Genomic DNA, 25,332 nt, shown 5'->3' with positions numbered 1-25,332 from the left:
GTAGCTAGGGTTTTCATCGCCCAGGGGCATCTGAAGATTTTGTGTCCCCTTCTATGTGCCAAGAATGGGAAAGATTTAATTCTAAAATTTCATAACATCAAATTAGTGGCCCCTGGATACTGCACCCAGGGATAGGTGTCTCCCCTTGCCTCACCCTAGCTATGGCACTGGTGATAACCAATGTCTGGAACGGCTGTGTGTGTCATACTGAACCCACTTTTCATCGCTGGTGAGTACTCAATCAAATATGGATGCATTGCGGTGCCAACAAGCAATGATAAACAGGAAGCGACACGCTGTTGTTTGTTTGCATCGAACAGGGAGTGGGGTACCCACTTGCTCAGCTTGTATGCCTTTCCTATGCAGTGCAAATGGAGTCTGATCGTTTTATCACATACCTGCAAGTGCGCACCAAGCTCACCACATGTTTGGCTACTGTCACGCTCTATGGCTGCTCTCAGGACCTCATCGTCCAGTGCTTGTGTAGCCAACTGCTGCAGGGTGCATTATTAAGAAACATAATCCCTGACCTGAACTTCTGGAACCATTGTCTAGCAGTTCATTTGTTAACAGCATCATCCCCAAAGGCCCCGCAAATTTGGTGACTTGATTCTGCTGCTGACAGGCCAACTTTAAAATCATACTGCAAAAGACTCCGAAAGAGTGCCTTTGATGCGTCCATTTCAGACAGTCGCTGTGTGAGTATGTTTGAAGTACGGATGCAATGCACTTTTATACTTTTGGTCAATGTCTGGACTCCCATCCTAACTACTTCATTGCCAGGTTTGGCAACTATTTTTATGTTGAGGCTCACTCTTCCAATGTCATATCAGAAATGGCAACAATTTTTTTGGTTACCTTGTATTTTTAATACATTTTATTTAGTTCTGTATAATTCCATCTTTGTTATTTTATTTGAGTAATTAACTTTAAAGTTTCAATTTCTAGTTTCATTATTTTATTTGTTTTCTTAAGATTCAAAAATCAAACAGAATAAAAAACAAACCATGCACATTAGAAATTTTGATAATAGTTTGCCTGAAGAGGGTATTGAGTAAGAAAAAGAAACTTTGATCAGGGATCATAATGGATGAGCCAAACAATGCTTCAAAAACTACAGCTTATGCTGATGTGGTTCCTCTAAAAATATTTTATGTAATGAGGAAAACATTCAGGGTGGGGGGAAGTAACTCCCTATTTTGAATTTGGAATAGCATTGATGTTATGTGTATATTGCAATGAAAGTTACCTTGTTTCGTAGACTGTAGTGTGGCATTATTTGTAATATTTTTCTTTTTTTATGTGTCTTAATATTTTTTCTTTTTCGTTTCCAACCCCCCCCCCAAGAGCCTCTGAATGAGAGATGTCACAGCGATTAAGTATTCAGGACAGAGCGAAAATTGCAGCAAAGTAGGAAGGTGGGGCAATCTGTAACGCAGATTTAACAGTGGCTGTGTTACAGATTGCCACACCTCATAACTTGCTGCAATTTTTGCTCTGTCCCGAATACTTAATCGTTGTGACATCTCTTATTCACAGGCTCTGAAAAAAAAGATAGAAAAAATATTAGAATATTATGAAAAAAAAAATATGACAAATAGTGCCACACTACAGTCAACAAAACAAGGTAACTTTCATTGCAGTGTACTCATAACATCAATAGCTATTCCAAATTCAAAATTAGGGAGTTACTTTCCGCCAACCCTCTATTTTACTTCATTTTGTTATTTTTTAGCATTTCCTTGTAACTAAAAAGAATCATTCCAGGTTTCTTATCTGATTGTTGATGAAATGCATCAAGAGCATCCAGAATTAATAAAAGATCAATATTGGGATGAAGTAATGCCTGATCTTCCTTACACTGCTGCTGCTATGCCTTTCTATACAGAGCCTCCTATGGGTTCAGCAGCTAATTTAATGTGAGATTTTATTTTCAGAATTCATGTCTAAATTGAGATTCTAAGTTCTTGTTCAGATTTTAGAAAAACCATGCATTAAAAAGTCAGGAAAAAAAACCTAAGATACTGCATTTTTTAGTATATTAAAGAGATTATGTGTTGGATAAAGCATACTAAAAATCCAAGTATTTTTTAAAAAGTATTATTTTTGAAGTCTATGTGGAAAAAGTAACTTTAATTTTATTAGGAATGTGGAAGATTTTCTTTAGATTTCTTCTAAAAATTTTTTTGTGCCTGTTAATATAGATGTTTGTGACTTTAATTTATCAGTTAAATTTAGATTTTAAAAAATTCTAATACTTAATGATCTTTTAGTTAAGCAATATAAATTTTAATTGTATTTAATTGATTTGCTTAAAATTATGACATCTTTTGAGTACATTTTGATTTTTTATGCATATCCTTCTTTCCCAGCCACTAAATTTTAAATTGCTAGGAAGTAATAAATCTAATGTTAATAAATAAAAACTTTGACATATTTTTAGGTTTTGGGATTGTATTTAAAAAGAATAGCACTTACAACTGTGTAATTATAAATTGTATTTGTTTTCAAAAAGTTTTGTTTTTAATTTGCATTAGTTATTTAAATTTTGTATTTAATAAGACTAATGTATTTCAGAATACCTCCTCATGAGGCTGAATTTGTGCCTCTTGAAACACTGAATGAAGATGAAGATGGACTTGAAAGTATTAAGGTATATATTTAAAAATTATTCTTATATTACTTCTCAAAAAATTAAGTATACAAAATTTATTAACATGTAGGATTTGCTTTAAGAATTTTCTTTAAGCAGAATTTACTTTAAAAACTCCTTCATATCATGCGCAGTTGGCTGAACCTTAACTTTTATTGTGCATCTTTCTTGTATTTTTCCTAAATAAATATAGAAGATTCTGCGAGGGCATTTCGAAAAGTAAAGATACAATGGCTTGCATTCCGTAAAAAAAAAAACACATTTATTTAGAAAACGTTAGTTATGTCTTATTAACTGGATTATTTATTATTTTTCGACATAATCACCGCCGTTATCTAAACATTTGTTAAGTCGGTGCACAAGCTTTTGTATCCCACAGTCATAGAAGGTTGCCGCCTGTTGGAACCCAGTGTGCACACATTTTCCTGTACCCTAACTTGACAGTTACAACTTCATAAAGAGTTGTCATTGACGCTTCCGGTATGATCTGATGCAATTCTTTCAATTTGAGATGTCTATTCGCACGAATTGCTTCCTTTGTTCTCTGAAGAAGGGCATCAGAGATCACAGATGGCCGACCTGTTCTTTGTTCGTCATGAACATCGGTCTTACCTTCAGAGAAATGACAATACCATTTCGTTACATTTTGTCGATTCATAATGTTCCCATAAACAGAAACAATTTCTTTGTGAATATTCGCTGGTCGCTGACCTTTTGCATGAAGAAAACGTATGACGGAGCGCACTTCGCATTTGGCGGGATTCTGAATTGGCGCAGCCATTTTAAACACGACCTACACCAACCAGAATCAACATTGAAATGCCGAACGACCGCGAGGAGAAAGCTAACGGTTCAAGGTTAACACCTGTGTTGCCAACTTGCTCACCAAAACATTTCTTTTCTTCTGACGTACGGTGTATCTTTACTTTTCGAAATGCCCTCGTAGTTTTAAAAATAACTTTCAGATCTCCAATTATTAACTGACATTATAACATGAACTCTAGAGATCATTAAAGCACAGCTTAAGAATCATTATGTTTTGGAACATTTTACGTTAATAATATATTTTTTTAAGCGTAGAATCTAATGTGTCATAGGAATAAAAAAAATCTAAAATGCTAATTTTGTTGTTTAATTGAAAAGAATTTCTTTAACAGAATATTTTTTGTTCTTTTAAATAATTAAACTTAGGCTTAACTTATGGTGTTTTTAATAAAATAAGTAAAATCTTTTGCTTATTTTATTTCATGTATTGTGTTTGCTCCCTTAAAATAAAAAATTATAAGTTATGTGTATTTGAAATAAACATTTCTTGAAAGGAAATTAGGCAGCAGTTACAGTCATATTATTTATTTCTACTGCTTTAGCACATTTTGTGTAATATTTAATATGCATTTTACTCATGTACTCATAAATTAGAATTTCTAGAAGCATTTGATGAGATTGTGAAATAATATATTAATTGTAGGTAAATGGAATACCATGTGAAGTTTCTAGTGACAGAAATAGATTAAGTCATAATTTATCTGGAAGTTCATACAGTGGCATTTCAAAACTGGGCCACTCTTTCCATCCAATGTCATATGAGAGAAAAGGAATACTGACCATGATGCAGGATTTTCTTAGCAGAGAATCATCTGGTAATTGTTGTTATTTTTCATTATTGTTATAGTATAGTTGCACTCACAGACACATAGCGGCGTAAATGAGACACTTTACCGCTTGTTATATTGTAGCGCACGGCACCGCAACCATGAAGTTTAGTCGTAAAGAAAAACTTCCAACGGGTGTAATTGTTCATGTTCATCCGAAAGGCTGGATGGACGAAGCTGGAATGAAACTGTTATTACAGAACGTATGCACGAGGCAACCTGGTGGACTCTTAAGAAAACCCTCTCTTTTGGTTTTGGATCAGTTTAGCGCCCGTAGAACTGAAACCATAAAGAATAAAGCGAGAGAATTAAAAACCCAGATAGCTGTCATTCCTGGTGGACTGACTAGCCAATTGCAGCCTTTAGTTGTATCAGTGAATAAATCATTTAAGGAAAAAGTGCGAGAACGATGGAACAAATGGATAGGAGAGCCACATCACGCCCTCACACCCTCAGGTAGAATGAAGCGGACCTCTATTTCACAAGTGTGCGAGTGGGTAAAAAGATCTTGGGAGGACGTAAAGGCTGAAGTAATTGTTAAGTCCTTTAAGAAGTGCGGAATCAGTAATGCTCTTGACAGAACAGAAGACGACGCATTATTCGAAGAAGGTGATACTAGCGATGACGGAAACAGTAGTGATGACGATATTCTCGTTTTCGATGATGATGATAGTGAAAAGGATTTTTATGGTTTTGAAAGAGATTGAAACTTTTTTTCCTTGTGTGGGGCCTTCTAAATAAGGGTGCATCTTATATGTCAAATACGGTAATTTTTTGTTGAAAATGTTTTTTAAGATGGCAGGCAAATGTAAATAAATACATTTACTACGAGTATAAAATACTAAAGTAAGGTTAAATTATTACTTTCATATAGCAAAGAAATAGAATAAAAACACCGCTATAAAACATTGTGCCAACGTTTAATTGGATTAAAATATTACTTAAATTGAATATCGAATTAAAAATATCATACCAACGTTTAAAAGAGTTAAAATATTACTAAAATTCAAATCCTTTAAAATAAGTTTTATAGGATATATTTATTTAACATTAAAATATATGTGGCAATAAATATCTCTGCAATTTTTGAAAACAGTGTATTAATTTTTTTTAATAAAAATTGAAGTATACAAGTATAGAGTTAAAAAAAAATGTACTTACATTTTTTTGAGTATTTAACCTGTTGTATATTGATAAGTACAACAAAAAAAATCTAATAATTTAGATATCAATGAAAAAAATTTGAAAAATGTAATATAATTTTAAAAAATGTGATCTAAGGGAAAAAATTTGAAAAATGTAATCTAAGGAATTCGAAGAGATGAATAATAAAATTTTAAAATGGCACGGTAATATGCAAATATTCAGTAACCAATCAGGGAGCTGATTACAGCTTGTTAATGCACAAATATCTGTAACCAATCAGGGAGCTGATTACATCACAAATAGAATTAAAATTATTTAAATAATCATACATAATAAAATCACTTAAAACTGCAAAATTAAATTGTATTTTAATATTTAATAGCCATAAATAATGTTTTTAAAATATTAGCTTAAATTTATAGATATTAAAATCAATTACTTTTAAAGTAATGTGACATCATTCATTACATCATCCACAACATAAATTTCCATAAAATATCATAAACAATAAAAATTTATATCAAATAAAATTGCAAAATTAAATTAATTTTTAATATTTAGAGGCCATAAATAATATTTTAAACCCGGAATTTAGCATAATAAAACGGATTATTTTTTAAATAAAATGACATTAAAGTATCAGTAGTCGATTTTTAATCAGTAAATATTATACTTAACTTCTTTTACATAAATATATGATACATTTTAAAGTTTATTCACAATAGTAAGTATACTAATTATATTTTCAATGCACTTAATAGTACTTTGATAACTTTGCACTTTCTATGTTCAGTGTTTTCTCAGTTTAACAATGTTAAGAAAATTACAAAATGAGATTAGCCAAAGAATATAAAAATTTAGAATAGCTAATAAAATATTAATATGTTTTAAAAATTTAGAGTATCTAATGGAATATTAATGTGTTTTACATCAGTTGAATAACCTGAATCATGTGTTATAAAGTGATTAAGTCAATCTGGACCCCACAGCACGAAAATCTCTCAGAAACTCCCAGTTTTTCATATTTCAGGTTTGGCAGCTATGTTATGGTTTGATTTAAGTGCTTTTTTCTGAGTCTCCATTGTCCCTGTGCACCTTTTTTTCTTAACTATAAAATTAGTGAATTTTAATTAATTTTAATTTTAAAGAAATAATCTGAAGCATATCCAAGAATTAAAGATACAAAGACCATTATTTAATCAAAAATAATTAATGGACCAAACTTTCATTAAAAATGACTTGCATTAAATAACATTACATAAATTGCTCTATATTTTACATAAAATTCCACCATTACCCAAAGATTTATTAAGTCTATATATCAGCTTTTATGTCCTTGCATCATAAATTTTTGCTGCATGCTGTGTGAATTAAATCATAACTTTTTATTTTACTTTCATTGTTATTGCTGAACTAATGCCTAGTGGAAAGATTCTTTAGATAAAGAAGTAATAAAAATTTCTGAATCTTAAGTCCGGGTTTAATGCTGAGTGATATAAAACTTCCAGTTTGAAGGTTCCCAAGGAACAAGTTGTGATATGCATAACATGGGTATAAGTCTCATCATGGAACAGATCAAGACTGTGTGTCAACATGTCTCTCCTTTTGTTTTGATGGCTTCTTAAAATCATTACAAGATCTCACAATGTGTATCATAATTTGTTATTCTAGGCTGCATTAACTCAGTCAGCAAAATTTCATGTCTGTCTCAAAAAGCAAATGCTATAACTTTATGATCTAAAACTGAAGCTTTAAATATGTGTTGTGTGGGGAATTTATTTTGTGCCGTTGAAGTAATTTTTGCATAGAATCATTTATAAGGAGATAAATTCAAATTTTATCCCCAGACACAATGGGCTCAGAAATTTATTGCATTTTTCTGCATTAAGACATGAGAAAGTTAAGGTTATCATCAACCCTTTTGGTTGTATATTAATGCAACTTTTTGTCTCTTAATTCTTGATTATGGTATCGTGAATAATAGTTTCATGATTTGGGAAAAGATTCAATACAAGTCCCTTATAATGGCATACAATTAACATGAATTTCCGTTCTGGTAAAGATTCTCAGAGATTAAAAATGACTTGGTTTCTTTTTACTTCCTTGTATGAAGTAAACAGGAAGTATTGTAATCACAAAAAGTTTCAGGCAGCATATTTCAACGAAAATATCATTTTGACCGCTATCGAATGCAATTTAACAATGTTTTTGCGTGATATCTGTATGTAAGGACGGAATAAAATACTCTTTTCCTTCAAAAAAATTATATAACTGCTTTAAAATGAATTCTAAAGAGAATTTTTCGTGGCGTCTGTACGAACGTATGTACATATGTACGTATCTCGCATAACTCAAAAACAAGTAGCCTCAGAACGTTGAAATTTTGTATATAGGACTGCTATAACATGTAGATGTGTACCTCGTATTTTGGTTGCAATCGCCCGCACCAAACGTATATAAATATATGAGGCGTATTCGGAAAATAAATACCGTTTTGAAAAGAAAAAAGAAAAAAATAGTAAAACAATTTTTTCGAATCCAATTTTATTTTTACATGAAAATACATGTCTTAAACTATTTTTCAACATAGTTTCCGCCAATGATCAAACCTTGTCATAGCGGGTGACCAGTTTTTGTATACCATCGTCAAAGAAATTTCCCGCCAGTTTTGATAACCACGACTCCACAGCATTTTTCGTGTCATCGTCAGATCCAAAGCACTTGCCACCAAGCTCACGCTGCATGTGCAGGAACAAGCGATAGTCGGACGGCGCCAAGTCCGGGCTGTACGGCGGGTGATCGAACTGCTCCCAATGAAACTGTCGAATTAATGATTGAGTGACACCAGCAGTATGGGGCCGAGCATTGTCATGGAGCAACACAATTCCTTTACTGAACATTCCTCTTCATTTGTTTTGAATGGCACGTCTTAGTTTTGTTAAAGTCTCACAATATCGTGCCGCATTAATGGTTTCACCTCCGGGAAGAAATTCAGTAAGCAAAATGCCTTTCCTATCCCAGAAGACAGTACATATGATTTTTTGTGATGATATTGTCAATTTGAACTTTTGTTTTTTCGGAGAATGAGTCTGTCTCCATTCCATCGATTGTTGTTTCAATTCTGGTGTGAAATGACACACTTAAAGTTTCATCAGTGAAGTGAGAAATGTCAGGGCACTACCAAGTCGCTTTGTTTTGTGAACATCAGTGAGCATTTTTGGAACCCATCGGGAACACAGTTTACGATAATTCAAACAGTCAGACACAATTTCGAACAAAACAGTACGTGAAATTTGTGGAAATGCCTCTGAAAGAGTTGTCATTGTGAAGCATCTGTTCTCATGAATTGCTTCATCAACTTTCCTTACCAAATCATCGGTGACAACAGAAGGCCGACCACTCCAAGCCTCGGCGTGGACATTTGTTCGACCTGCATTAAACGTTCTTACCCACTTTCTCACCATTCCATCACTTATCACGTATTCACCGTAAACTTCTGCCACTTGATGATAAATTTCGGCCGGTTTAACATTTCTCGCGTTCAAAAATTTAATCATGGCACAAATCTCACAGTCAGCGGGAGAACTAATTGTCTTAAACATTTTGAATGTGCACAGCAAACTGAAAATGCAACATAAAGCAACCAAAATGGCGACAATTGAAAGTCAGTGAACAAGAAAGACTAGTGCGCAAGCGCGGGATGCCTACCACAGCGCTGCAACGGCGCTAGAATGAAATGGTACTTAGTTTCCGAATACGCTACATATTTATATATATATATATATATATCTACTCTGTTACCTGGCTCAGTGATCTCAGTTTCTTTACTCTTATATGTTTGTAAATTGTACATTTTTTGTTTTAAAAATGATTGTCTTTATCTTCCGGTTAAGGATTTTATGCCTGTAGTAAATCTGTGTGCAATATTTTTAGAATTATCAGCAATTTTAAAGTTGTTTAATTGCCGCTAAGCCTTTTTTTAATGGCGGCCATTGATGTTTACATTTGAAATGGGAGACTAGTGGATTTGTTGCCAATCTAGGGAAACTTAGCTTCGCAACAACAAAGATAACGCATTCATTTATTATTGCCAATTAAATCATGCTTAATTCTTTCTGGAATTTTTTCGAGGAAATAAGTGTTTGAGATTTACTTCGTAATTTTTAATATAGATATTTTGAGTTTTTATGTATTTTTGCCTTCTCGCGAAGTGAGAACTGAATTAATTAAATGAGAAATACTCAATCGTCTGTGAAAAACTGTTTCTTTTTTGTTTTGTTTGCTTAATTTCTTTTATACATCATTCTAGCTTTATTATGGTATTTGAATAGAACATGTGGCAACGATTAGATAATTCTATTCTTTAAATGATATAAATTTTGTGCATTATGAGTTATAATATGAACGAAATATATAAGTTAACTGTTATATTATTATTGGATTATACAACAGTTAACTTAGTTTCCGTTATATAATTATTATATAAGTTAACTGTTATATAATTATTAATACTGTTAAGTGAATCTAGCGCCAGAGTGTCGCTATGGTAAACAAATACTAGAGTGAATTTTAAAGAATGCATTTATTCTATTGTGGTTTATGCGCTGTCAGTGAAGTAGATTTAATTCAATCCAATAAGTTTAAATGAAATGCAAGAAAAAATGCGTATAATTTAATATTCCAATACAAGGAAGTCATGTGGTGTACACATTAGATTTTTTATTTATCATGAATGTCACAAATTAAAAAAAACCTGGCAGTTTTCTCTAAAACTTTGTTAATTCATAAATTCATCATAAACAGCACATAGGTCTATAAATTTATGTTGGGCTTCTGCCTCTTGCATGAGAAACCACATAACAAACTACAGCTGACACTTTGCGGAATTCTAATTTCCCACTGCCATTTCAAGCATGTCTTATTTGAATAAATTTTAATGTAGTTTTGATAGTTAATCTCTAAAAGAAAATAAAAGGTTTTGGATAGTTGACAATAGAGCCACTCATTGCTTACCAATGCCCCATAGTAGCTGATAGCAATTTACTTTTAATTTTTAGATATGTTATATATTAAAAAATGTTGGTCACCATTAAATCACAAAAGTATGTCATTGAATGGCATTTAAGAAGAATAAACCTGAGAATAATTCAAATTTATTTGTAAAATGCAAGTGGAAAATTATTTGAAATATTCCAGAATTTGAAATTAAATATTCTTGCTTAATTTTTGTCAGACTTTTTATTATTTTTTTATAAAGAGTATAAATTTTCCCTTAATATAAAAACTGGGAGATATTTTAAAAAGTTAGTTTTGTAATTATTACAGAATTTGTTGCTTTTAATTTCAGAATTCCAAACTCTGAAAATTTATGTCATTGAAAATATTTTTGTAATGGAAATATGTTCCTTAACCAATGCTTTTGAAACTAAATACTGGGTGAGGACTTTCATGGACATATCTATAACAATAGAAGTTTAAAATGTGATTATGTGACACAAAGAAATTTGATTGCTGGATGCCTGTTCTTTTTTTTTTTCCTCTTCTAGTTTTTTCCTGAATAATTAACATAACTAAAGAATATAACTGCAAAATGATTGGGCCTAAGAATCAAATGGTAGGGATTGAGATGATACATTCAAAAACGTTTATTACAGTTATTTTACAATTTAGGCTACAGAGGAAAAATAACCAAATTAAAATAAAGACTTTAAGAATTGTTACAAATTAATTTTAATATTTTATTTTATGTGTATAAATGACACCATTCCTTAGTTTTTCATGTTTCATTATTATTTTCCTTGACAGAAGGCAGCATATTCATGTTTGCTTTACTTCTAATACAGTTGTCATATTTCCCATTTTGGAAAATTTTTTGCTCCCAAAGAAGAGGGACTTGTGTCTCATTACTTGAAACAGCCCTCAAAACTGATGCAATTTTATTCAAAATCTACACCAAAAATAAGTTGCTACTTTGCCTAATTTTAAAAAGAGGAACTTTAACTAATAGATAAAGTATTAACCAGTATGGTTCCAAGCTTTTTGTGTCTTTAGTCATCAGAAACAAATTCTAAACTTTTGATTGGGATGTTCTCCATTATCCTCCATGCTACCTGGATATTGTCTCTTATGATTATGACTATTTACTGTTTCTTTCATTGATAACATTATTTTCACAATGAAATATTTCATTCAATAAATGACATATATGCATTTGAAATAGTATTTTGCTGGAAAAACAAAGCGTTTGGAAAACTGGAAGTGAAAGAAATGTAATGGGGTAAAGCAGATCACATATAATTAAGGTAATAAAATATAAAATATTTAGACAATATTAAAAAGCATAGTATAATATAAATAAAGCATATACTGCTTTATTTATTAATAAAACGAGAAAAAATGTTTGGGGATAACTTTATGTTAAGAGAGTTTGCAAAAGTATGTAACTAATGAAACAGTTTTAGGATTAAATATTTCCTCAGGGTTTTTTAATTAGCTGATTGCTGATATCTAAATGCTTTTCCAGAACTCAAATTTTATTACTTGTGCTCAGTGTTATGAAATTTTATGTATTTGATAATAGATATGTATTTTAATAAAAACTGTCAATAGTTGGATGTAACCTGAAAGCAATGTGTTTGAAATCAAAATATTTTCAGTGAGGAAAAAGAAACTGTGGAAGGTTCCATCAAAAGATAGTACGATGGATCCATCTCCATCTTGCGATACTTCAGGTCCTCCGACCCCTGATGAATTAAAAGGCCACAGTGTTTTCAATGTAATTTTTTTCATATTCATATTTCCATTTTTTTAACTTAAGGTGACTGAGCTAAATTATTTATATACTTTTTATTTCATCTTCTTACTGACTGCAGGATGACATATTTCGATTGTCAGATCTATCTTTGGCGGATTCACGTGGTACAAGCATAGCACAGAGTCCAGGAATCTTCAGCAATATACAGGTGTCAGATTTTTTCACCCGCATGAAACCTGAAAGACCACATCGAATGAATTTGAAAACCCAAGTATCGAATCCAAAAGTCTATACGCCCAAAAGTGAAGCTGCAGAGGATGATAATCTGAAGTTGTCGAATGTTCTGAGAAAGCAGCGTACCAATAGTTTAAAGCATTTTTTTCGATCAGGCAAATACAGAGGTTCTCAAAAGTCATTACTTGAAACAGTCAGTCGTGAACATGCTAATTTTAAAAAGGACTTGCAGACTGGAACTAGTGAGGTTTGTATTGTATGATATTTGCATGTTATGACTCATATAACTGCACCACATGTAATTAAATATGTTATGGGCATTTGTACACGTTTCCATTCATTCATTCATTGATTTTAGGTGATAGTAATTTCCTTTTTTTATTGTTCCTCCCTTATCTTGTGAGCTTTTAAGTTAAAAAAAAAAAAAAAAAAAAAAAAAAAAAACTTGAAAAGACATTATAAATAACCTGAAGTAACATTTAATTATTTTTATAATCTACATATTTCTTATATTAGAAACCTAATGAGAAGAAGAGATATGAAAGTAGAAAATATCCATCCTTAATATCTGTTTTCTACCAGCATTAAAGTATTATATTCATACAATGAATATCTTATGAATATAATACTTTAATACTGATAGACCTGAATTATATATGATTTTTTTTTTTAAGTAAAATATTCTGTGACGTAAATTTACTGCGCTTTAGTGTTCAGTAGTGAAGTTTTTGCTGTATAAACATTTATTTAAATTCAGTCAGATTTTAATGACCTGTGAAAACTAAATAAGCTTTTGTTCTATAGTTACCAAAGTTTTATTTAATTACTGAGAATATTTTTTTTTTCTTTTTATCAGGACTTCTATTATAATATTTAAAGTAAGTCAAACCTTGCTTAATGAGTACCTCTCATAATAAGTGATTTTCATAATGAGCAAAACATAATTTTAAAAAATGACTTCCTTATGAGCGATGTTTTGAGAGCAATGTTTTGCAGAAGGAGTAACATGGAGATATTGTGACATCATTTGCAGAATCCTGCCTGCATTTTGCTGTCAGTCTGTGTTTAGTGTTCATTCAGCTAGCATCTTCTTGTTGCTTGTGAAAATTGTATTGAAACACGTTATTGGGTATATTTTTAGTTCAAAGTTTAAGCATGCTTACATAATAGTCCCCAAAGAAACTGCTGCAAGAAGACGGAGGTAAGAAAAGTCATCGTAGAAGTCAGACCCCAAATCACTGAGAAGTGAGAATGAGGTGTGAGTATGGTTGACCTATCACACAATATAATCAATCTACATCAAACACTATGTTCAAAAAACAAAAAAAGGATTAAGATTAAGGAGATTGATGCTTCAAAGAATGTCACAGGTATTTTTACACAATGGCCACACATCACATATTCTTGACAACATTAAAAGATTGCTTCTCATATGGATCAACAAGAAACAAATGCAAAGGCACTGTTAACAAAAGCATAATTTGTGAGAAAGTGAAATTAATTTTTGCCAAATTCATTAAGGAGATGCCAGGATCAGCAGATGAAGAAGCATTCAAGGCAAGAGGAGGTCGTTCAAAAAGTTCTAAGAGAAGAACCAACATCCACAGCTTTGTGAGGTAAAGAGAAGTAGCAAACTCAGATACAAGGGCAGTTGTATCAAGAACTTCATTAATGTATTCAAGAAGTTTGGGAATTCTGAGGCTTATCTGCCACAGCAGGTTTTTAATTGTGATAAGATGGGTCTCTTCTGGGAAAAAAAAAAATTCCAAAGCTAATATACAAGTATATTACAGCAGAAGAGAAGGTATTGCTGGGCCACAAGCCAATGAAAGATTGTCTCATGTTGTTTTGTGCAGAATGCAAGTGGTGATTTGAAAATCTAAACTGCTGCTTGTTTACCATCCTGATAATTCAGAAGTTTTCAAGAAGTATAAAGTCCAGAACAGCAGGCTAAATGGCGCATGGATATAAAACAAAACTTGGGTGACTTTTTTTTGGTAGATTGAATTCCATCTGTAAAAAAATTATCTACTTGTGATGAATTTGTCACTCTGTCTTGCTTGTTATGGACAGTAGTTCCTCACATCTTTCAGAACTACAAGATGACATACTTGAAGAATTTAAATTCATCAAGATCCATTTCTTGCGTTCTGACAACGCTCTTTATCCATTAAAAAGCAGATCATTTCAAATTTTAAAAAGCTGTATATAAAAGCATTCTTCAAACATTGTTTTAAGGTAACTGGAAGAGCCAATCTCACTCTGAGAGAGTTTTGGAAAAGTGTTTTTCAATCATTATCTGCCTCAAGATGATTGCCAAGGCTTGGGAGAGGCTCACAAAGAAAACCCTTATTTTTGCATGGAAGAAGTTTTGTTGAACACTTCAGTGCCTCAGAGGTGTTTGAGCAAGTGCTTGTGGGATATGTACGAGGGCCATCCAGGAAGTAGATTACGTTTCCGTCTGTGTCCGCTAGGGGCGGGGCTAGCGCGGCCATCTTGGGGTCAGAGCGTTGCGCAGCTCAGTCTGCATCTAGCCGTGCTAGTGAGAGGTTCGTGCTGTGCTCCGTTCAGATACTGTGACGGTTTGAAATGTCTGCGTTAATTGAAAATCCCGCGAGCTGCGCTCAGTAATAAGGTTTCTGACTGCAAAAAACTGTAAACCGATAGAAATCTATCGGCAGCTTCGTGAAGTGTATGGGGACAACATTATCACTGAAGGTGGAGTGCGTCAGTGGGTCATAAGATTTCAAAATGGCCGAACCAATGTTCACGACGAAGATCGAAGTGGGAGACCCAGCATAGTGACCGCCAAACTTCTCGAAAAAGTCGATGCTAAAGTCCGTGAAAATCGAAATTTCACAATAACGGAACTTTCTTTGAGTTTTCCACAAATTTCGCGAAGTTTGTTGCACGAAATCATCAGCGAAAAGCTTGGTTACCACAAGTTTTGTGCAAGATGGATTCCAAAAATCAGCGAATGGCTGCAGCGTTGAACTTTTTGGACGCTTACCATAAGGATGGTGACTCTTTACTCGATCGCATCGTTACTGGTGACGAAACATGGGTGAAACATGTGAACTGTGAAACGAAATTGCAATCAATGCAGTGGGGGCACACAAGTTCTCCCCAAAAACCCAAGAAATGCATGCAAACAATGTCGGCAAGGAAGATGATGGCGACTGTTTTTTGGGACAGAAAAGGTGTAATTTTGGTGGACTTCCTGGAAAGAGGCACTACAATAAACTCTCAAAGGTATTGCCAAACTCTCCAAAAACTCAGAAGAGCAATTCAAAACAAGCGCAGAGGAATGTTGAGCTCTTCATTCACGACAACGCCCGGCCCCACACGGCAAATGTCACTCGTAAAGTTCTTAAAGTGGGAGTTGTTTCCTCATCCGCCGTACAGTCCCGACCTGGCACCGAGCGACTTCCACCTATTCCCAGCAATGAAGAAGTGGCTGGCTATGCAGCGTTTTGATGACGACGCACAGCTGCAAGAAGAGGTAACGAAGTGGTTGAAGGCGCAGGCGGCCGAATTTTTCGACGAAGGAATTTCCAAGCTCGTACATCGCTACGATAAATGCCTTAATTTGTATGGTGACTATGTAGAAAAGTAGTATTTGAGTGTGGCTTTCATCTGTATATAATAAAATTTGTTTCCTATACTTTGTTTATTTTTTTATTCCAAAACGTAATCTACTTTCTGGATAGCCCTCGTAATTGATGAACTTGCATCTCTGACCAAGATCATGGGGCTCTAGCTCACCTCTAGGTGGATAGCAATGTCATCGATAAACTAATAAAAGAAGAGAGCCAGGAGCTGAGTACTGAAGAGCATATGGAGCTGCATTCTGTGTCACAGCAAGAAGTTGTGGAGAAGACTTCATTGGGAGTGAGGAATTTTAATGATGTTAAAAATAGCCTCAATAAAGAAACAACCTTCCAATAAAATCAGGGAAATATTAAAAGCATTTGAAACTGTTGTATCATAAGTTGCAAAGCATCGCCCTAATAAGGCAGTTTTTATGTGTGCTACAAATTTATTTAACTATTATGCTGTGACTTATTTTCACCAAATTTTGAAACATAGGCAAATAAAAAAGGATGTAAATGTACAGAATCTTTGTATGTCTTTTTTTTTTTTTTTTTTTTTTTTTTTTTTTTTTGGTTGATCAAGTTCCTTGGGTTATCAGGTTATCATTTCCTTTTAGATTTTTGTACCAACTTTTTTTTTTTTTTTTTCATGCAAGAAGCATGATTGACTTACAAATTGTAGGCCTTTTTATTGTTTAAATTATTTTTCATAAAATGTCTTGCATTTTTTTTCCTAAAATACCCTAACCATGCTGACAGATTTGTATCAGCACTGAAAATTTTTTGAGTCTGCATATAATTTGCAAGATTATCTCTCTCCTTCCTTTTGCTGATATTCTGTCAGAGTTATTTTGCGTATTAACATATTGATATTTTATGAATATTTTTAGGTTATGTATATTTTGATTGCAAAAGTTTTTACACCTGTTTTATATTATTGTATTATAAGAAAAATGATTGTTTAATATAGCATCTTGAATAGTTTGTGTCTTCAGATTTGAATCTCAGCATGAATAATAATCTATATTTTACATCAAAATAGGATATTGGGAGTAATGTTGATGAAGCATGTGATGATATGGATGGAAAAGATTCTAATACAAACTCTGATGAAGAAGTTACTGTCAGAGAAGTCTATGAGAAACCTAAAGAAACAAGTAAAAGCAATATTGATTTAGGTAAAGAAAAATTTTATGCTCTCTCTAAAGAAAATCTAATTAATTAAATATGTAATCATATAATGTCTAATATAATTAAATATAATAATTTAAATTACTAAGTAACTTTAATAGTATATTGCATATTCCTAAATTTTGTGTGAAAATCATGAAGTAAATTTTTAGTATTTTCCTTTCACTTGTGATTAAAATAGAAATGCAATCAACTTTTGTAATTTTGTATCTAGATCATATGTCAGTTCTGTTATCATTCCACCTGCCATGTTTCAATTAATGTGAGACAAGTGTCACAGCTAAATTTCTTTAATGCCTGTATCTTCACACATAATCAGTCAATAAGCAACTTTTAATGTTCTCCGAGAAAGCAATCTAATTTTGTTTCTAGATCTGTTTATGGATTTCTTTAGCATTGGATACACGGATCTCAATATTTCTTGCTCTGTTTTAACTGAAGTGTTATTAACCAGATAAGTTCAGAAACTGCTTAATATTGAAAACTGGCAAGGTTTGAGAGGAAAAAAAAATTCCCCTTTCCCTATCATTTAAGTTTTCTATTCGGCCATAAAGAGTTGATTCTATGATCATTATAATTTTTATATGATATTAAATGAATATTTATAATTTAAAAAAATCACCTAATGTCATTAATGGGCTCTGATAGTGTTTTCTATTCTTCATTAAAAGTTGAATTTCTCTGGGAGCAAATGATTAATATCAGTTTTGCCCCGCTTTGAATTTTTTTAGTGCTTAAAACTTTTTGGAATAATTTTAGAACCCCTTGCTCAAATTCTGGATGCATGTTTGACTGAAATGAATTGTTAAAACCAAATGCAGTTCACTTTAATATTTAGTGTAGAGCAACCATTGCTTTCAGTACATATATAACCTATGGTTTATAAACTCAGTGAACAAAAGACTAATAATAACAGGTGTTTAAGGAAAAAGCTGAAGTAATGCTTCTAATGAAAAATTGTAATTAACAAAACTTCTTTTGTTAATGCATATCAAGGATCTCTTTATACCTTTATTCTTGTTGCTAAAGATGAAACTTTGAACTCAATTTGGAATGATTGTTTAATATAGCATATATGTTTTGGTCATTTTCCAATATACAATGTATCCCATTCGATTAGTTATATATGTATAAAAAATTGTGGAGATACCGTAATATGATTAAAACACATTTTATACATTTACATAAAGTATGATTTGTAATTCCTCAAGAGTTTTGACAATTTATAGTACAGAAGCTGTAATAAATGTAGCATAAAGGTTCTTATCAATATATAAAGAATCTCTTTGATTTTTTGTGTGCCATACAGTCAAAAGTCTTTAATCTGGACATCTATAATCCGGAATGATCTATAATCTGGACCTCAAAGCTACGGACTTTCTGCACATGCATAAATACATAATGCGGTTATGCATGCGCAGAAATGCACATAATAGCTTTACGCATGCGCGTTTAATGTATAACGGACGATATAAGCTAAGCTAAAATTATCTGATTATCTATTTCAGTTAATGTTGCAGATTGCGTTGTTCCTTAATCTTCTAATTGAATCCGTCTTATTATTTTTTGCAGACTGTTAGAGCAATTTTATAAAAGTAAGCTTGACCTTTCGATTATGTCAAAAAGCATTTCCGATTCTGGAGCTGCCAAAGAATCTACAAAGCAAAAGCATGTTTTGATGTCCATCAAACAAAAAGTGGAATTGCTGCAAAAAATAGATAAAGGCATATCCTTTGTTTATTTAACCATTCCAAAATCTGTTTATCAATTTCACTCTGCTCTGCAGGGGCAGGACATTGCAGTATGCAATGAACTGGAAGTTGATCTGTCAGCACTATCCTTATCTTCAGGGCAGATGTTTCTATTTTATTCAACTTATAATTCCTTGCTAAATGTAGTGTAACAGCTTTACATATTATTAAAATCTTGTAGTTTAAATAATTTAAATAGATGAACATTGAGGTATTTGTGAATGGCAATATTTGAAACCAGACTCGAGTGCAACGTGCGACTCTCGCACAAAGAATGTAATTTATTTTTAAATGTTAGAATATGTTTTCTCTTCTTGTTTGTATGTCGCCATTTTATTTAGTGTTAAATAAAAGTTATTGCTGTGTTCCCTCATTGGAGTTGCTTCATATCGCCAAAGAAGCATCACAGTCTTAATTATTTTGGAGGCACTGACCGAGATCGAATAATCGTGCGTATTGTTATTTTATTAGTTCATCACTGAACATAATATTAGTGATACCAGATTATTACTTAATGTTTATATAGAATTGCTTTATGTTATTAGTTCATCACTGAACGCAATATTAGTGATACCAGATTATTACTTCCTGTTAATAATAAATTGTCTTATTTTATTACCGTATTTGATATTATATTTAATATTCATTTTAGTTGTCCAGACGGTAGATATATATATTGCTCTATGTTATTATTCTTATTTTAATCACAATTAATGTGGTAGAGAGAATGAACTTCATATAATTTAAATATTTCATTTTTGAGGTATACGTACTTAATAAAGTGCATTTAATTTCGTGATTCCTGACTGCATTAATTAACTAAAGTAATTGAATTGAGCTATTTTGAGGAAATATAAAGAACACAGTGTTCGTTAATTTTAAACATAAAAAAATGTCCTACTTGGGAAGAGCTCGTAAAGAAGATTTGCAAAATCTCGCGGCTGAACTGGGAGTTCATGTGACTGCAGATATGAAAATAGTCGATTTAAAACAGAAAATTGTTGAAAGTAGTGATTATGAAGTATTCGTCAAAGGAGTCTTAGACACAATAATAGAAGAACGTAAAGAGAGGGAGAAAAGAGAGAGAGGAAAGAGAAGAACGGAAAGAGAAAGAGGAAAGGGAAAAAGAAGAACGGAAAGAGAGGGAGGAAAGGGAAAGAGAAGAACGTAGGAGACAGGAAGAAGCAGAAGAGCGGAGAAGGAACGAACAGTATGAATTAGAGAGATTAAGACAAAGTCTCAAAATACCGGACAGATCCGGCCGAAAACGGAGCTGCGTCACCTTATGCAGAAATTCGATGACAAGAAAGGAGATATCAGTCTATATTTGCTATTGTTTGAAAGGCAAGCAGAATGGGCTAAAATTAATAAAGAAGAATTTGTATCTCATTTACTAGGACTACTTCCTTACGAAGTAACCCAGTTAATAGCTAGAGAACCCTCCGATAAAGCTAAAGACTATGAACACGTGAAGAATTTATTGTTAAGACGGTTTAAACTAAGCCCGGAAAAGTTTAGGCAGAAATTTATGAAACATCAAAAGAGTACCGAATCCACATGGGTGGATTTCAATTATAAAATAGAAAATTATTGCAAGGAATGGGTGACTGGTCTAGGAGTTAAGACTTTTGATCAGTTGCTAGATTTGATGGTGATTGACCAACTTAAGCGTTGAGTTCCTCCTGAAATTCGAGATCATTTTCTTGATGAGTGGGTAGAGATGATTTCATCTAAAAAATTAGCTGAAAAACTTGATGCCTATGAAAACGTTTGCGAAAACTTTAAAAAAAAAGCCTGTAGTGGATAGGCAGAAAGAAAGATACAATGCACTAACTCAAGGTCACTAACTCAAGGTAAATTGAGTTCAGATAATAAAAATAAAACTGAAAACAAATGTCATCTGGATTTAATACGCAAAATTTGTTTCATAGACCTAGAAGTCCACGTCCAGATGATAAATATGAAAAACGAAAGACGCCACAATGCTATCAGTGTGGGTCCTATCAACATTTAGGGCCCCAATGTCCAAAACTTAAGAATAGTACTGAATCTCCTGCTAATCTTAACAGAATTAGTGCAAAACCAGAGGATAAATTTCTATTACCTTATACTAGTATGGGTTATGTAAATGGTCATAAAATTCCTATATTAAGGGATTCAGGTGCTAGTATTGATATAGTTTGTCGCAAATACATCACGCCGGAAATGCTGGCAGGTGAAAATGTGTGGGTGCAACAGCCATTAGACTTGAATCCAACCTGTTTAACATTGGCTGAGATCGAACTAAATTGCGATCTTGGGCAAGTAATAACTAAGGCTGCCATTATTAGAAATGAACTCGACAAAGGAAGGTATTTATTAGGCAATCGAACTTTTGCACTGTTGAATAAACAAGGAAAGGAGCCTGATAGTTGTCCTCACCAGGTTAATGCTGTCTCTACTAGAGCTTAAAGGAAAAGAGAAATAGCTGAAGAGAAGCTCTTGGAACCGACGAAGGAAGAAAATAAAGCATCCAGAGATGTTTTTGAAGAAGAAGATAATTTACCGGAACTAAATACGGAAGATGAAGCTCTCATGAAACTGGTAAAAATTGACTCAGAAGAAGTTGCACGACTTCAGCTTACTGATAAGGAACCGTCTAAAATCATCCAAGAAGTTAAAGAAGGTACATGCAAAAATGAAAACTATAGTCTGACAAGAAAAGAGCTTTTAGTTAAAAAAAAACGACTGATAAAATGGGCTTTGAAAGACAGCTTGTAGTTATACCTGAAAAACTCAAGTTGTCAATTATAAAGATGTGCCACGAAGGAACTTCTGGTCATTTGGGTGTCAAAAAGACCAAAGACAGACTTGCTAGATATTTTTATTGGACGCGGTGTTACAAAGAAACTGAAGATTTTGTAAGAACCTGCGATGCTTGTCAGCGCGCTGGAAAAGGAAATGACAAAAAGAAGGCTCCAATGACATTAGTACTAGTAATTTCCGAAATATTCACTAAAATAAATGTTGATGCTGTTGGTCCGCTACCTATTTCAAAGACTGGAAAAAAATATATTATTACAGCTCTGTGTATGTCGTCCAAATATCCAGATGCTGTTGCGGTGACAGACATTTCTTCGCCATCTGTGATTGATGCTTTCTTACAGGTTTTCAGTCGTATGGGTTTCCCAAAAGTGATCCAAACAGATCAGGGGACCTCTTTCGTCAGTGCTTTGACAGAGGAATTTTTGGAGCGTTTCGGAATTAAACATGTAAGAAGCTCTGTGTATCATCCGCAGAGTAATCCCGTTGAGCGATTCCATAGAACGCTAAAAAGGGTGTTAAGAGTCGTATGCATAAGAGCGACTTCTGATTGGGAGAATTATCTACCATCAGTTCTTTTTGCTCTCAGAACAGTCACACACGAAAGCACTGGTTTTACACCAGCAGAATTAGTTCATGGCAAAAACCTACGAATGCCAGTCACTTTACTTTATGAGCAGTGGCTAGAACCGATTGAAGAAAGTAATAATGTTGTCAGTTACGTTTTTGAACTTATTAATCGAATGAAGAAATGCCAAGAACTTGCCATGGAAAACATGAAAGAAGCTCAACAACGGAGGAAAACATGGTACGATCGAAATGCAGTGAAAAGAGAATTTACTAGAGGAGATTTAGTTCTTGTTTTATCAACGAATCGTCAAAGTAAACTAGAAGTACAATGGAAAGGACCTGGAAAAATAGAGCAGAAAATTTCAGAAACCAATTATATTGTAAGTTTCGAGTAACAAAATGAGCCAAATCAAGTATATCACATTAACATGCTTAAAGCATATTACAAAAGACCAGAAATGATTAATATGATAACTGAAGTGGAAGGAGACTTAGAAATGGACATTCCTCATTTACCTTCCAATCCAAGTATATTTAATTTCTCGGACATCATAGAGGAGAATGAACTCGATAAAAGGTTGAAACCCGAGCAAATAGAAGATTTACGAAAGATTCTTTGGAAACATTCTGGTTGTTTTTCAAATAATCCTGGACTAACAAACTTAGTTTGTCACGATATTGAACTATTAAATAACGAACTAATACAAATAAAGCCATACAGACTGTCACCTCGACAGACTGAAATTCTCAAAAAGGAAATCCAGAAAATGCTCGATCTTAAAATTATAGAGCCGGGAGAATCGGACTATACATCTCCCATGATTTTGATAGAATCTTCATCAAAGGATCCTAGGCCTTGTATTGATTATCGTAAACTCAATGCTGTTACTAAAACTGAATACTATCCTTTGCCTAATATTGAAGAACGTATCGAAACTGTAGCAAAAGCAAAATATATTACCCTATTAGATTTATCTAGAGGCTACTGGCAAATTCCGTTAACAGAAAGAGCCCAAAGATATGCAACATTTGTAACTAGTTTTGGAAGTTTCAGGCCTCTACGTTTACCCTTTGGATTAAAAAATGCCCCATATTTTTTTAGCAAAGTTATGACTAAAGTCCTGGCTGGATGCGAAGGATTCGCTGTACCATACCTGGATGACATTGCCATTTACTCAGAAAACTGGGAAGAGCACCTTAAAAACCTAACTTCTGTTCTAGAGAGAATACAGAGAGCAAACTTACGACTAAAACCATCAAAATGTAAATTTGCACAAGATCAAGTGAGATACCTAGGCCATGTCGTGGAACAAGGACAACGAACCCCGGATGAAGTAAAGATCCTGGCTGTGAAGGAGTATCCTACACCTAAAACCAAAACAGAAGTACGTGCTTTCTTAGGACTGGTAGGGTATTATCGCCAGTACATACCGAGATTTTCAGAAATTGCTTCACCTCTCACGGACGCTTTGAAGGGGGAACAAAAAAAGGAAATATACAATGGCCTGAAGTATGTGACAAAGCTTTTAAAAATTTAAGAGAGTTGCTATGCAGGAAACCAATTCTGTATGTTCCCGACTTTGATAAAAGGTTTATTATACAAACCGATGCCTCAGACAATGGCATGGGTATAGTACTATGCCAATTAGATGATGAACAACATGAACATCCTATCTTGTATATAAGCAAAAAATTTACTAAGTTTGAAAAGAATTATTCTACTACTGAAAAGGAGTGTGCTGCTATCATCTACGCTATCAAGAAATTACATTTTTATCTGGATGGTCAGCAAGAATTCTTGATTCAAACTGATCATAACCCTTTGGTCTGGCCACAATCCAACGCCAAATGTAACTCTAGATTGATGCGCTGGGCACTCTCATTACAACCTTATAATTTTAAGGTCATTCATCGCAAAGGAACTTTGCACAAGAACGTAGATGTTCTGAGTAGAATTAAGTAATATAAATATATAATAAGAGTATATACTGATATAATAAGAGTATGTAACCACGTTTAGAATTTATTTTATTATTTAATGTATGCTCAACTGATGTATTTGAACGATCTCCATTCCTTTTTATTTAAATGTGGTGTAAAAGTATTTATTTAAAACTTAAAATCTTTGGCCTGAACTTTGTGAATTTATAAGAGAAATTACCTTTACTCTTTAAGAAATTGAGCGAGCCGAGCTTATAACTTTCGAATTTTTACAGAACTTTTCCCTTCGGTAAAAGTCTCTCCGTTGGGGGAGAGGTTGTAACAGCTTTACATATTATTAAAATCTTGTAGTTTAAATAATTTAAATAGATGAACATTGAGGTATTTGTGAATGGCAATATTTGAAACCAGACTCGAGTGCAACGTGCGACTCTCGCACAAAGAATGTAATTTATTTTTAAATGTTAGAATATGTTTTCTCTTCTTGTTTGTATGTCGCCATTTTTTTTAGTGTTAAATAAAAGTTATTGCTGTGTTCCATCATTGGAGTTGCTTCATATCGCCAAAGAAGCATCACAGTAGTATTTCATCTCGATGTACTCCATCTTTGATATGATTTCAATCAAATTCCTCGTCATTATAAATATCACAAATACACATCAAATAGTTTTCTGGTTACAATTTTCTAATTTCGATTATGCATAATGTATGCTTTACGCATGCGCACATTGAAAGAAATGTTTAATAAAGTAAACAAATAAATATTAAGCTTTTTTTTTTTTTTGTAAATTTTGTTATCCTTTAGATCATAATTGCTCTTTATTTCATAAATTACGGTTTCATATTTTTAATTTTACAATTCTGCATGCCATCTTACCAGATTTAAACTGATGATCTATAATCCAGAAAATCCGATAATCCAGAATCGCCGAAGTCCCGACGAGTCCGGATTAAAGACTTTTGACTGTACAAGTTCTTAATGTGTATACATTTTATCATGTGGCAGACTTCAATATCAATTAATGGTCCCAACTAACCTGTTCAT

The 25,332-nt window shown here is 33.0% G+C and overlaps 1 protein-coding gene across 2 annotated transcripts in view; it reads left to right on the top strand.

The window, feature by feature from the left end:
* The window catches only part of LOC118189269 (uncharacterized), a 106,725-nt gene that overhangs the window by 68,528 nt on the left and 12,865 nt on the right, over window positions 1-25,332 (top strand). For both annotated transcript variants that reach the window (XM_085825526.1, XM_035359851.2), the window contains exons 10-15: window positions 1,768-1,919; window positions 2,578-2,653; window positions 4,122-4,293; window positions 12,108-12,226; window positions 12,324-12,686; window positions 17,075-17,210. In XM_085825526.1, coding sequence (XP_085681652.1) covers window positions 1,768-1,919; window positions 2,578-2,653; window positions 4,122-4,293; window positions 12,108-12,226; window positions 12,324-12,686; window positions 17,075-17,210 — 1,018 coding nt within the window. The remainder of the gene's footprint in view (window positions 1-1,767; window positions 1,920-2,577; window positions 2,654-4,121; window positions 4,294-12,107; window positions 12,227-12,323; window positions 12,687-17,074; window positions 17,211-25,332) is intronic.

Source organism: Stegodyphus dumicola, chromosome 10 (genome assembly GCF_044657685.1).
Source record: "Stegodyphus dumicola isolate Sdum_Otavi_A_Nest chromosome 10, ASM4465768v1".
NCBI lineage: Eukaryota > Metazoa > Arthropoda > Arachnida > Araneae > Eresidae > Stegodyphus > Stegodyphus dumicola.
Note: the sequence above shows the minus strand (reverse complement) of the source record. Positions and strands in the feature narration are given on the sequence as shown.